The sequence below is a fragment of the Carcharhinus amblyrhynchos genome, chromosome 4 (genome assembly GCF_965287045.1).
Source record: "Carcharhinus amblyrhynchos chromosome 4, sCarAmb.v2.hapA, whole genome shotgun sequence".
Classification (NCBI taxonomy): Eukaryota; Metazoa; Chordata; class Chondrichthyes; order Carcharhiniformes; family Carcharhinidae; genus Carcharhinus; species Carcharhinus amblyrhynchos.
Genome location: NC_137327.1, coordinates 71,887,764 through 71,903,150, shown reverse-complemented (window position 1 = coordinate 71,903,150; position 15,387 = coordinate 71,887,764). Strand labels below are relative to the sequence as shown.

The window sequence follows — 15,387 nt, the reverse complement described above, 5'->3', positions numbered from 1 at the left end:
TTTCTCTTCGACACTGGCTGTTTTATGCATTTCCTGCTATTAATGACGCCTTAAGATCTGACCATATGGAATGAATCCATCATGCCTGTTCCAGCTTTTTGAAGGAGTTATCCAACTAATCCCACATCCATTGCTCATTTCCAAGAGCTCTGAAACCACAGGCAGAAATTTTTCATTTCTCTGTGACCTTTGCACTGACTTTCACTGGCATAACAGGGGAATTCTGTTGAGTGCAGAAGTCATGAGAGCACAATCTACTTGATTGCTTTTTATTTGTGCAGCTGAAGTGGGGCTGTGCAATCTAAAAAAGTTATTATCTTATTCTGAGGCAGAGGAAGCCCCAGGAACCAAAACTAACCGCTCATGGACACCATTTCATAGTATCATAGAATCCCTACAGTGCAGAAGGAGGCCATTCAGCCCATCGAGTCTGCACAGATTCTCTGACAGAGCATCTTACCCAGCCCACTCCCACCCTGTCCCCGTAACCCCAGGCATTTAGCCTGCACATCCCCCTAACTGACACATCTTGGGACACCAAGGGGCAACTTAGCGCGGTCAATCCAACCAAACCTGCACATCTTTGGACTGTGGGAGGAAACCGGAACATCCAGAAATAACCCATGCAGACATGGGAAAAATATGCAAACTCCACACAGGTAGTCATTCAAGGCTGGCATCAAATTTGGGCCCTGGCGCTTTGAATCAGTATTGCTAACCACTGTGCCACCTTGCTGTCTGGAAGACTTGTCCATTTTATTTTCACGACCTTTTGCATTATAAGACACTGTAAGTGAGAGATCCAAATGGCACAACACCCTGCACATACAGAATACCTGGAATCAGAAACTGAATGCCATCTCAATTGACTAGATTGAAAAAAACATTAAAGGAAGGGGTAGGAAGTGTCAGTCAAAATGAGTAAGTCAGGTACAGAAAGCAAAATAAAGAGAGGGAACGAAAGATTGGGTTAAGTAACATGTGAAGGCATGATTCTCCAGATTTTAAAGTTGAGTTTCAGTGTTCCAGAGGTCATTGGTCAGAAATGAAAGTTATTACATTGTTAAAAACAATAATTATACTGAACCGGTTAAGTCAAAACTTCCTTTGGTGATTTTAGCCTGTATTTTTGCAGTGCAAGTACAACAAGTTCACACTGATCAATACTTTTGAATAGAGAGTGATGCAACCAGATTCTACTTTTGTGTAGCTGACAAGAGAGGAGCATAGCTTTGTCAGCGGTCACTGGATTAACCAGACATCTGCCCTGACTTGAATTATTGCTTTGAGAGCTCTGCAAAAATTACAGGGAGTGCCGTTAGCCTTACCACCAGAGGGAAAAACCAGTAAATAAGAATACTGGTCTAAACTGTTCTTTCCGTCTGTGCATTATTCTGTTTAAAATAAGAGCAGGGTAATTTGACGTTATTTTAGTAACATTATTCAGTCAAAGTGAAAAAGCACAAGAATGACACATAACTTCACAGCACTTTCGAATGTTACATGATAAACTCCGTCTAAGTGCAAGTTCCAATGAACTGCTTTCCTTTTTCCACAGATGCCACCAGACATGCTGAGTTGTTTCTAGCATTGTTTTTATTTCTTTCTATGTACAGTTCGACAGACACTCAAATCGTGAGCAATTTCAAAATACTAAACCGTTTAGTCACTTCTAGACTGAAAATGACACAAGCGCCTTAAATAAAACCTCAGCTTGCATTTCATATTCACTCAAAGTTATATCTGGATTGGGTTTATCATTTTTCATTAGAAATTGAATTACAGGGTAAACATAGAAAATAGGAACAGAAGGAGATCATTCAGTCCTTTATGCCTGCTCCACCATTCATTATGGTCATGGCTGATCATCCAATTCAATAGCCTGATCCCACCTTTCTCCCATATCCTTTGATTCCCCTCATCCCGAGAGCTTGAAAACCAGAGTGTTTCCATTGTGCAGAAAGAGGCCATTCAGCCCATCCAGCCTGTACTGACAACAATCCCACCCAAGCACTATTGCTGTAACCCCACCTCTTTTACACTAGAGGGCAACTTAGCATGGCCAATCCATCTTTGGACTGTGGGAGGAAACACACACAGACACGGGAAGAATACGTAAACATAAAAAACAAATGATGTATTAGCATCAACTTGCTGCATTAGTGAATTACCAATCCCTGGGTGAAGAAATTTTTCCTCATCTCAGTCCTAAAAGATATAGCTTGCATCCTTAGACTATGTCCTCTGGTTCTGGGCACTCCCACTATTGGAAACATCTTTCCTGCATCTACCCTATCTAGTCCTCTTACAATTAAGAACATAGAACATAAGAAATAGGAGCAGGAGTAGGCCATCTAGCCCTTCGAGCCTGCCCCGCCATTCAATAAGGTCATGTCTGATCTGAAGTGGATCAGTTCTAATTTCCCGCTTTTCCCCCATAACCCTTAATACCCTTGTCTATCAGAAACCTATCTACCCATGACTTAAATATATTCAGCGAGGTAGCCTCCACCACTTCAACGGGCAGAGAATTCCAGAGATTCACCACCCTTTGAGTGAAGAAGTTCTTCCTTAACTCCGTTCTAGACTGTCCCCCCCCCCGCCCACTTATTTTGAAGTTGTGCCCGCTAGTTCTGTTTTCCTTTCTAAGCAGAAAGAATCTCTCTACCTCTACCTATCTCGCCCCTTCATTATCTTGTAAGTCTCTATAAGATCCCCCCTCAGCCTTCTAAACTCTAACTCTACAGGCCCAGTCTATTTAATCTCTCCTCATAAGCTAACCCCCTCATCTCCAGTATCAGCCTGGTGAACCTTCTCCGTACTCCCTCCAAGGCCAATATATCCTTTCGCAAATAAGGGGACCAAAACTGCACACAGTACTCCAGTTGTGGCCTCACCAGTACCCTGTACAGTTGCAGCAAGACCTCCCTGCTTTTATATTCTATCCCCCTCGCTATAAAGGCCAACATTCCATTCGCCTTCTTGATCACCTGCTGCACTTGCAGACTGAGTTTTTGTGACTCGTGCACAAGGATCCCCAGGTCCCTTTGCACAGTAGCATGCTGCAGCTTTTCACCCTTTAAATAATAATCCCTCCTACTATTATTTCTGCCAAAGTGGATAACCTCACATTTGCTAATGTTATACTCCATCTGCTAGGTCCTCGCCCACTCACTCAGCCTATCCAGATCTCTCTGCAGACTTTCTGCGCCCTCCACGCAATTCGCTTTTCCACTCATCTTCGTGTCATCAGCAAATTTTGTTAGCCTACACTCAGCCCCCTCCTCCAGATCATCTATGTAAATGGTAAACAGTTGAGGCCCCAGCACCGATCCCTGCGGCACTCCACTAGTCGCCAACTGCCAACCAGAAAAGCATCCATTGATTCCAATTCTCTGCTTCCTGTTAGATAACCAATCCTCAACCCATGCTAACACTTTACCCCCAACTCCGTGTACCTTAACCTTCTGCGGTAACCTTTTGTGAGGCCCTTATCAAACATCTTCTGGAAATCTAAAAACACCACATCCACTGGTTCCCCTCTGTCTACCGCACTGGTCACATCTTCATAGAAATCCAGTAAATTTGTTAAACACGACTTCCCCTTCATGAATCTGTGCTGCGTCTGCTCGATCAAACCGTTCTTTCCTGGGTGCCCTGCTATTTCTTCTATATAGGTTTCAATGAGATCTTCCTCATTCTGCTAAACTCCAGTGAATATAATCCTAACCAACTCAATTGCTCCTCATATGTCAGTCTGGCCATCCAGGAATCAGTCTGGTAAACCTTTGATGCCCTCCCGTTATAGTAAGAACATCCTTCCTCAGATAAGGAGAACAAAACTGCACACAATATTCAAGGTGTGTTGTTTCAGCAAGGCTCTGTATAATTGCAGCAAGGCATCTTAGGAGCATTTAAAATTATGAAAGCAAGGGACAGGCGAGATAGAAGCCCACTCTATCCAGCAGTTATGTTCTGATAGTGAAAGTAATGTACAATAAATCCATTTGCATGAAATTATGCTGTGTTCTGAAAAGAGGGGGAGGAACTTTATTGATCACATTGTCATGCGGAATAAATAGATGTCTTCAAATTGACAAAAGCTAAACCAAATTTCTTACATTTTCATTCCTGACTGATTCTCGGCTGTCTTTCTGGAAGTATGTGCCTGGACCCACCATCCAGGCCCATCCTTGAGTATAGTTTTGTACTGGATATCCAAGGCACAGTGCCCTGGGATTAATTCCCAGCCCATGGAAAGTATGGATAATTATAAAGTCAAGAAAATAAAATCATTTAGTCTGTGGTTACGGGTAAATGTTTTAGTAAAAAGGGGCTGCTGCAGGCACTCACTGTCCTATCATTCCAGGAGTTGGGCACATAATATCGGCTGAAACTACAACATAGGGAAGAGGAAAATGCTCTGATTCTGACCAGTCATCTCCCTTAGTTTGCAGATTGATCTCTGTTCTAGTGATTCAGATGAAGTTTGGAGAGCCAATGATACTACTTGAAGATAAATTGTTCTGACTAACATTTGTCCCTCAGTTATTACATCAAAATGATCACTGCACATGGAAATAATCCATTAGGCATAAAGTACAGAAATAGTTGAGTGCTAATGGTGTATTAATTATATTAAAATGCACTGATAAAGGGCACAGTTTAAGTACTTAAAGCACTTATAAACAGTACTGCTGGAACACTGGGTTGATAAATGAAACAGGCGTATGTTACGCTGCATTCTGTGGATAAACCTAGTATCAAGAAAATTTTTATTGTCCAGTTTCATACTTCATCAACTGGCTTGGGATTGAGAAAACTGAGCATGGTGATAAAGCATTAAATAAATACAAGACTTTCGTTCAGATCTTTTTCACTGAACTTTCAAGAAATGTAATGGTCTTTCCACAAACAAAGTAACTCAGAAGCTGTCGGGTGATCCTTTCACACCATGTTCACAACCTTTGGGAATTACGCAGACAAAAGAATAACTAGGAATGTCTATTTCTATCAGATCACAAGATAATTCTGTACAAAGGTGGCCATTTAACCCACCTTGGCTCAGTTTCTCCGGAGACAATCTATGATCACATTCTATCTGTGCCATACAGTCAACCTCTATCATATAAGCAAAAGCTACAACTAATTTGCAAACATTTGCATTCCAGGAATAGTAATGGAACAAATGAGCAGTTAATCTGTTTTATTGGTGTTAATGATGGGTTGGTTGAGTTGGTTGAGTCATTGGGAAAATTCCATGTTCCCTCTTCCAAGTGTGGTTTGGGATCTACCTGAGTAGGCAAGAGTTTTATGGTCATATTGAAATACAATGGATCAGATAGTGTGTAGCATTCCCTGTGTACTTCAATGAAAACAGTAAAAAGTCTGACAACACCAGGTTTTAATCCAACCGATTTATTTGATAGTAAACGCACAAGCTTTCGGGTTAGTCCCTTCGTCAGGTGAATGGAGAGTTCTGGCCTCTGTAAACTGTCTGTGCTTTATATGCTCTGTCTGAGGCCAGAACTCTCCATTCACCTGACGAAGGGACTAACCCGAAAGCTTGTGCGTTTACTATCAGATAAATCGGTTGGACTAAAACCTGGTGTTGTCAGACTTTTTACTGTGTTTACCCCAGTCCAACGCCAGCACATCCACATCATGACTACTTCAATGAAGTGAGACTTGGATTCTGTTCTCCAATTGGGTTTGAACCTGAAACTCAGGCTCAAGAGGCAAGTGTGCCACCAGCATACATGATGGTAAGGTGATGAAGAAGGAATAAGCAAGCCATCCACACTAGATTTCACACTAGAGCTGCATTTCACCGGGAGGTAACTATAGGAATGGATAAAGCCAACGTTGAAACTTTACCTCAGTGTCATGGACATCCTGCATTCCGGCATCCTCTTTCATTGCAGCCTCTTCCTCAATGTTGGGAGTGATTGCTTTGAAAGCTGCACAGCCTTTCGAAAACAATTCTGAGAGAGGAGGAAAAATAGGACTTTTAAGCATAGACACATTGAATATGCATTATATCTGAACATCTCTTACTTGTCGAAACCTGTTCCAGACAGCTAGCACACTGTGTTTATGACAAATCATGAAATGTTAACCCTTTTCACTTCAATGCTAGCTGACCTGTTTGTTTTCTAGCATGTACTATTTCTATGTAAGATTTTCAGCAGTTTTGCTTTTGAGAGGGTGGAGTAGAGTGTACTCCCATCAATCAAAATCTGCAGTGCTCTGCAGAGAAACTGTGATGGGATGAAATCAGTCTTCACTAGATGGGTACATCAGGCTCGTAGTTCCCTCGCAGCCTGTGTTACTCCATGAGCCCTTTCCTTTTTCATTCACATCATGTTGCCTTATTGACTTATTTGTTAAACATCTGGAGTTAGTCATTGCAGATTTTGTTTGTAAACAAGACTCTATATGCCTCAACTAATTGCGCTCTGAAGTAAAGTATTGTGATCAGAAGTTCACAAAGCAACCAGCAACTTCCCCTGGGCATGAAGAGTTCAAGATGAAGTGCTTATGACAAGGGTAGGGCACTCAAACTTTAAAATAAACATGGGTGGGATTTTCCAGCTCTTCCCACCAATGGGATCTTTGGGTCCTGCCAAAGGTGGCCCCAATGACTGAACAGGTACGCCATGCAAAACATTGTAGATATCAACGAGACCAGAAGATCCTGCCAGCAGCCAATGGCAACCCATCTCCACTGCCAGAAAGAATGTTACAAACATTTCAAAATGGCCATCACACAAAGTGCAATAATCTTCAGGTTGTCTATACACATCAAGTTGCACTCTATGGTGTTTCCATACACCACATACATTCATTCTGAGTCACGAAGCTCAAGGGGGTTCTATACAATCCCTCTCCTCTCAGTTCACTATGGTTGAAAGGTCTTAGATGTGACCTTTCCCCCTGTGCCTCTGCAATGGCAGTCCCAAACTTTAGTACATCCCTTGATGCTTAGTCCTGGGCTTTGAAATATGCCAGTCTGCAACACCTGGTCAGGGACAACTCCTTGCATTGGAAGACAACAAGTTTTGGGCAGACCACCTGGTTGACGATCCTCCAGCACCAGCTGATGTTTGTCTCAGTGTGTCTCCCTGGGAACAGACTATAGAACACAAAGTTCTGCATCATGGAGGGGCTTGGGATGAACCTTGAAAAAAACCACCACATCTCTCCCTAGACCTTCTTTGCAAAGATACACCCCAGAAGGAGATGGACAATGGTCTAACACAGTCACCTCAAAGACATTGTATAGATGGGGTGTGACTCTGGGTGTGTAGGAATGAGCTGACGCACCACCAGCCAACCTAAGTCTTGGTGCCCACATGATGAGGCATTCTGCCAAATGACCATGACAGGCTGCTCAGGGAACCATCTGACAAGATCCACCATCTTTTTTTCCTGCAGGGCCTCGAGGATGTTACGTGCAAATCACTGCAACAATTGATTATTAATTAATCAGATTTCAGTCACCAATCAAGGAAGGGTCATGCACTCTCTTTCAAAGTGAAGGCAGTCCTAGAATCATAGAATCCCTACAGTGCAGAAGGAAGCCATTCGGCCCATTGAGTCTGCACCGACTACAGTCCCACACAGACCCTATCTCCGTAACCCCACATATTTACCTCGCTAATCCCCTAACACTAGGATCAATTTAACATAGCCAATCAACCTAACCTGCACGTCTTTGGACTATGGAAGGAAACCGGAGCACCCGGAGAAAACCCTGCAGACAACAGGAGAAAGTGCAAACTCTACACAGACAGTGACCTAAGGCCAGAATTGAGCTCGGGTCCCTGGCACTGTGATGCAGCAATACTAACCATTGTGCCACCATGCCGCCTCGTGCCACCGTGCTGTTCCTGGTTAGTTCAATAGGTATTGCAGATTATTTCTTAATCCAATGGAAATGCTCGCTATCCCTGATATATGAGAGTTGCCAATTTGTTTTAGAATATCTCAGCAGTTTCTACAAATTTAAGATTTGTTTCCTGGATGTTGCTGTGAGCAAACAAAATTAAATACACAAATAGGAAGGTTAAAAATGTTCTTTTAATTGTGGACATTGTGGGGTTGGAGGAGATTACAGGGAAAGGGAGGGAGTGACGCTACAGAGGCATCTGCAAAAAGGATGAAAAATTAAGGCATTGCTTGACCAGGAGCCAACGTGGCTGAGTAAGCACAGGCCTGATTGGGAATTCTAAAAATACTGAACAGAGAAAGACAGAACGGGTAGAGTGGTAGGAGGTGGGGTAGAATTGGAAGTCTAAACATCATTCTGACTGGCTGTGTATGTGTTTCGCAGCCACAGAAGCTGGGTAGCTGACTTGAAGAGTGAGATTTTAAACTCAGCATTCCATCACGTCCACATAAGGAAAGGATCACTAACACCAGGAAGTTGAGTTGATGGTAGAGAGTATATCAATCATTGACCTATTGTCAGCAGAAAGTCACTGGATGCTTGCCTAACTTCCTCAAACCCTGTACCAACCCCTCCGCCCACACCCTGAGACAGCTATTGCTACATTTACAAAAACCTTTAACATTCACATTTTAGAAAGTATGCCAAGGCCTTGGAGCAGATTTTTTTTTTTTATTCCAATTCAATCAAATCAAGTCCAATTCAGAGTCTCAACAAGTTGAGATATTCCCGATCCAAGCTGATCTACATGATCCAAGCAGATTGGAGTAGGTGTAGCTCCTCCTCCAAGGCTTGATCTCATTTGCATCTTGGCCAAAAGGCCGAGATGCCACGTTTAAAAATTCCTTCAAATGAAACTAAAACGTAACCTAATGACTTCAACCGAGCACAGCATGTTGACACTACACATGATCTTAGCCAAAAGGCAAGAAAAGAACAGTAGAAATGTGAGATTTTAGCTTTGTTGTGAAGCTGGGGACAATCTCCTTACTGCCAGGGGAAATAAGTAATCATGTTCAAAATGATGAATGGTTTTGATAAAGTAAATATGGAGAAACAATGTACACTGGCGGGGAGTGTCAGTAACCATTGTTACCACCCTTCGATTTATGAAAGATGAAAGACAGGCAGCAACCAATTCACCTTTGACGCTGAGTGGGGAAGTGTTGGGTGGAGTTGGGAGAAGCTCTTGGTATGAAGCAGCTTTGCTAAAGGCTGAAGAGGCCATTCCTTGAGAGGCAGATTCTGCTAGAAAAGCCACACATGAAGCTATCGAGTGTCATTGTGGGTACTTATTTCCAGCATTGTTGTCAAGCCGCTGTAGTCATCCTGATGTTGTACACCGGCCCACAAGAGGAGTCGCCTTCCTCTGACATCAGTGATAAACGATGTCTCCGGCCTTCATGCCATGCTTACAAACATCCCAGTTCTGGTTGCTTCGGCTACCTGAGTAGACAGAATGTCCTTGCCTACACGACCATCTTCCACCCTCTGATGTACCCCCTCCACCAAAGGTGCTGCGATTTGATGACTGCTAACGAATCTGGGAGCTCTGCCTTTGAGAGGACTGCCACATCCATGATTTTGTCCTGTCAGGATACACTCAGCAAAGATGGTCAGTGGTGAGTTTCTTTTCTTGATAGCTGTAAATTATCCGTGTTTCACGGACGTACAACAAGGTGTGGAGAACACAGGCCTTATAATCTATCAGCTCGGTCCTAAGGATCAGCCTGGTTTTATCCCACGCACAATTTGAGAGTTGGCTAGCTGTTTTCACTATATATGTATCAAATTCTGCAACAGGGAACAGATTGACTGTTACTGTGAACCTGAGGTAGCAGCATCTGCTAATCACTTCCAGTTATTTAGTGTGATCAGGTGTGGAAATGCAATACTTTGCCAGTAATGACTCTAAGCGGTGACATGAGAAAATATTTTTTAAACAGCGAGCTGTGATCTGGAAATGCGCTGCCCAAAAGTTGATTCAGTAGTAACTTCCAAAAGGATAAATTTTTGAAAAGGAAATAAAATTGAGGGGCTTTGGGGAAAGAGTGGGACAAACTGGATATATCCTTCAAAGAGCCAGCACAGACATTATGGACCAAATGGCCACCTTCTGCATCATTCTATGATTTTTTAAAATAGAATATGTTGCACTGTGAAAGAGAATCTTAGGCGCTAACTAATCTCTATTAGTCATGTTTAGTATAACACTGGGCCAGAGCCTGATTATATTGCACTATCATTGGGGCTGTAACGATTCAGTTGATGTTATAACTGGACGGGAAGATCCCAGAATGGAACCCTGGCTCAAAATACCGTAATTTATATATTTTAAAAAAAATCAAACTTGGAGGAACAGACTCACAGGGCCGTAAGTTAGTTTTAACATCAAGGAAAATACATTGATAAAACATGAATAAAAATACATTATAATACGATATTCCTTTACCTCCCCCTTAGCTTAACAAATACACATAGTTAACACTGATGACAAAGTGCACTTAAAGCTACACAGGTTTCATTGACACACAGTGATGCTTTGGTCAAAAACATGCACTCCTCTCTGAACTCAAGGTATTGCCTGTGGATTTCTCCACAGAATCCCCCAAGATGACTTTCACATAGGAAACATGTTTGAAAATCTTCTCTCATAATCATGCTTTCCATTAGCCATTTGCATTCCAAAATCCAGTCCACGTTTTTCAAAGGACACTTATGAACAGAGCGTATGCTCTGCTTCCAGGCCAGTACTTTACATCAATCCTTCAGGATTCCTTTGTCTTGACTGACTTTGACTGTTACACAAAGTCTGATATCCAGCTATGACTGTGCTCCTAATTACTTTAAAAATTGTTTCACAAACAATGTCTCACAAGTCTTGACACCACTGCAGAACTTTCTGGCCTCTCACCATCCAATATCTTTTCAACTCTTTGTGACTTTACTGAACGATAATCAATTCTTGTTTCGAGTTTCATCTGTCTGGTTAACTCTAATCTTTTTCAGAAACTCTTTCTATCCCAGTTCCTGGTTATCTGGACTGTAACATGTGCCTTGGGAGACTTGCTTCATTGCAATTCCCATGCCATTTCCAGCTTCTTCTGGCAGTGCTTAGATTTGTTCATTCCTCACTGAATTGGCTCCAACTGCACTCAAATTAGCTAAACTAAAACTTTAAAGTTTTTTAAACACAAAGATCTCCAGCTGCTAAGCAACACCACATACCTCTGCTGGCTGATTTTCAGTCCTCATGTCATAGCGCTCTAAGCACAAAACCAGTTGAAACATGACTAACCCTGCACATACAAACACCTTTGTCCAGCATGAACCTAACTATGGGTCTCTTGCAGGCACAGAAGCATAAAATTAAACCTACCTAAAGCAATTCCTTACTTCTAATGTTTATCCCTAAAATATGAATCCCATAAAACTGCTCTTATTTTACTGACAATTCAGTGTCTGATTACACTGGGCTGTCACTGGGTCGGTATCTGATCACACTGGGCTGTCACTGGGTCGGTGTCTGATCACACTGGGCAGTCACTGGGTCGGTGTCTGATCACACTGGGCAGTCACTGGGTCGGTGTCTGATCACACTGGGCAGTCACTGGGTCGGTGTCTGATCACACTGGGCTGTCACTGGGTCAGTGTCGGATTACACTGGGCTGTCACTGGGTCGGTATCTGATCACACTGGGCAGTCACTGGGTCGGTGTCGGATTACACTGGGCTGTCAATGGGTCGGTGTCTGATCACACTGGGCAGTCACTGGGTCAGTGTCTGATCACACTGGACTGTCACTGGGTCGGTGTCTGATCACACTGGGCAGTCACTGGGTCGGTGTCTGATCACACTGGACTGTCACTGGGTCAGTATCTGATCACACTGGGCTGTCACTGGGTTGGACTCTGATCACACCGGGCTGTCACTGGGTCAGTGTCTGATTACACTGCACTGTCACTGGATCAATGTCTGATTGCACTGGGCTGTCACTGGGTAAAGTCCGATTACACTGGGCTGTCACTGGGTCAGTGTCTGATTACACTGTGCCATCACTGAGTCAGTGTCTGATTGTATTGTGCTATCACTGGGTCAGTGTCTGTTTACACTGAGTTGTCACTGGGTCAGTGTCTGATTACACTGCGCTGTCACTGGGTCAGTGTCTGATTACTCTGCACTATCACTGGGTCAGTGTCTGTTTACACTGAGTTGTCACTGGGTCAGTGTCTGATTACACTGCGCTGTCACTGGGTCAGTGTCTGATTACTCTGCACTATCACTGGGTCAGTGTCTGATTACTCTGCACTATCACTGGGTCAGTGTCTGATTACACTGCGCTATCACTGGGTCAGTGTCTGATTACTCTGCACTATCACTGGGTCAGTGTCTGATTACACTGCACTATCACTGGGTCAGTGTCTGATTACACTGCACTATCACTGGGTCAGTGTCTGATTACACTGAGTTGTCACTGGGTCAGCGTCTGATTATACTGCACTGTCACTCAGTCAGTGTCTGATTACACTGCGTTTTCACTGGGTCAGTGTCTGATTATACTGCACCATCAGTCAGCGTCTGATTACACTGCGTTTTCACTGGGTCAGTGTCTAATTACACTGCACCATCAGTCAGCGTCTGATTACACTGCGTTTTCACTGGGTCAGTGTCTAATTACACTGCACTGTCACTGGGTCAGTGTCTAATTACACTGCACTGTCACTGGGTCAGTGTCTAATTACACTGCACTGTCACTGGGTCAGTGTCTAATTACACTGCACTGTCACTGGGTCAGTGTCTAATTACACTGCACTGTCACTGGGTCAGTGTCTAATTACACTGCACTGTCACTGGGTCAGTGTCTAATTACACTGCGCTGTCACTGGGTCAGTGTCTAATTACACTGCACTGTCACTGGGTCAGTGTCTGATTACACTGCGCTGTCACTGGGTCAGCGTCTGATTACACTGCACTGTCACTGGGTCAGTGCCTGATTACACTGCACTGTCACTGGGTCAGTGTCTAATTACACTGCACTGTCACTGGGTCAGTGTCTAATTACACTGCGCTGTCACTGGGTCAGTGTCTGATTACTCTGCACTATCACTGGGTCAGTGTCTGATTACACTGCACTATCACTGGGTCAGTGTGTGATTACACTGCACTGTCACTGGGTCAGTGTCTAATTACACTGCACTGTCACTGGGTCAGTGTCTAATTACACTGCACTGTCACTGGGTCAGTGTCTAATTACACTGCACTGTCACTGGGTCAGTGTCTGATTACACTGCGCTGTCACTGGGTCAGCGTCTGATTATACTGCACTGTCACTCAGTCAGTGTCTGATTACACTGCACTGTCACTGGGTCAGTGCCTGATTACACTGCACTGTCACTGGGTCAGTGTCTAATTACACTGCACTGTCACTGGGTCAGTGTCTAATTACACTGCACTGTCACTGGGTCAGTGTCTGATTACACTGCACTGTCACTGGGTCAGTGTCTAATTACACTGCACTGTCACTGGGTCAGTGTCTAATTACACTGCACTGTCACTGGGTCAGTGTCTAATTACACTGCACTGTCACTGGGTCAGTGTCTAATTACACTGCACTGTCACTGGGTCAGTGTCTGATTACACTGCACTGTCACTGGGCCAGTGTCTGATTACACTGCACTGTCACTGGGCCAGTGTCTGATTACACTGCACTGTCACTGGGTCAGTGTCTGATTACACTGCACTGTCACTGGGCCAGTGTCTGATTACACTGCACTGTCACTGGGTCAGTGTCTGATTACACTGCACTGTCACTGGGTCAGTGTCTAATTACACTGCACTGTCACTGGGTCAGTGTCTAATTACACTGCACTGTCACTGGGTCAGTGTCTAATTACACTGCACTGTCACTGGGTCAGTGTCTAATTACACTGCACTGTCACTGGGTCAGTGTCTGATTACACTGCACTGTCACTGGGCCAGTGTCTGATTACACTGCACTGTCTCAAGGTCAGTGCCTGAAGTAAAGTTTATTTGTTAGTCACAAGTAAGGCTTACATTAATACCAGAATGAAGTTACTGTGAAATTCCCCTAGTCACCACATTCTGGCATCTGCTTGGGTCAGTGAACCTAATCAGCACATCTTTTGGACTGTGGTACAAAACCTGGAGCATCCAGAGAAAACCCACACAGACACGGAGAGAATGTGTAAAGTCTGCATGGACAGTGACCCAAGCCAGGAATGGAACCTGGGTTCCTGGCGCTTTGAGGCAGCAGTGCTAACTACTGTGCCACCATGCCACTCCTGAGTCAGTGTCTGATTGCACTGGGCTGTCACTGGGTCAGTGTGTGATTACACTGAGCTATCTTTGCATGCAGATGGCATGGTGGGAAATTGTGAAATTAGGATGTGGTAATCGGTGTTGCATAGAACTGCAAAAGTTTACAGCATATAAGGTCACCTTTCGTCCGTTATGTCTGCACTGTTGATTTGCTACAGTAAGACCAACTTAAACCCACTGTCCACAACTCCGACATCTTCGTATGAATCCTAAACTGAACAGACCAATTTGCATTCTCCCATGTCCCTGCATTACTCCACTATTCTGCATTTTCCTACACCCCGATATCAATTCCAAGCTAATCCCAAAATCCCACTCTCTCCTCATAGCCTTCTAACAATCCCATACGAATCCCTGTTTCCCAATCTGTCCTCACAGCCTTGTAACAATCCCAAACTAATCCCAAGCATTTTCCTTTCTCCAAAGTAAGAAGGTTAAGTTAAGGGAAGCACATGTCTATTCACTACGAAATAAAAACTAATCCCAAGCATTTCCCTTTCTCCAAAGTAAGAAGGTTAAGTTAAGGGAAGTACATGTTTACTTACTACAAAATAACGGTTAAATAAAACATTCACTTAACTCCCCTAAATTTAAAGGATATTAACAGAAGGGAGGGTGTAGCTGGTTAGTTTTTCTTTTATTAAGGTTTAGTAAAAGTTAAGGTTTATTGTTTAACAGTTAGAAGAATGACTATAAAGTATACATCCAATGTTTCCTGCATCTCCTGATGCTTCCCACATGCTGGATAACCACTCGTGCAGGAATCATTGTCAGTTACAGCAGATTCTGCTCTGGGTTTTGGAGCTTGAGTAGCAGATCATCACTGCAATGAATCCATGAGGTTGAGAGGTTGTGGATAGCGTATGGTCACCCTGCAGAAAGATGTGGCCATCCCACAGCAAGAAGTGGCCATCCCACAGCAAGAAGTGGCCATCCCACAGCAAGAAGTGGCCATCCCACAGCAAGAAGTGGCCATCCCACAGCAAGAAGTGGTCATCCCACAACAAGATGTGGTCATCCCACAGCAAGAAAGGAAACGGGTGACCACAATGCAGCCAAGAAGAAACAGGCTGATACTGCTAGATCCCCTTCAGGTCA

General features: G+C 43.7%; 1 protein-coding gene across 2 annotated transcripts in view; it reads right to left on the bottom strand.

Annotated features, from left to right (window-relative positions):
- The window catches only part of LOC145342110 (dedicator of cytokinesis protein 11-like), a 269,092-nt gene that overhangs the window by 44,806 nt on the left and 208,899 nt on the right, over positions 1-15,387 (bottom strand). For both annotated transcript variants that reach the window (XM_080187331.1, XM_080187332.1), the window contains exon 45: positions 5,878-5,984. In XM_080187331.1, coding sequence (XP_080043457.1) covers positions 5,878-5,984 — 107 coding nt within the window. The remainder of the gene's footprint in view (positions 1-5,877; positions 5,985-15,387) is intronic.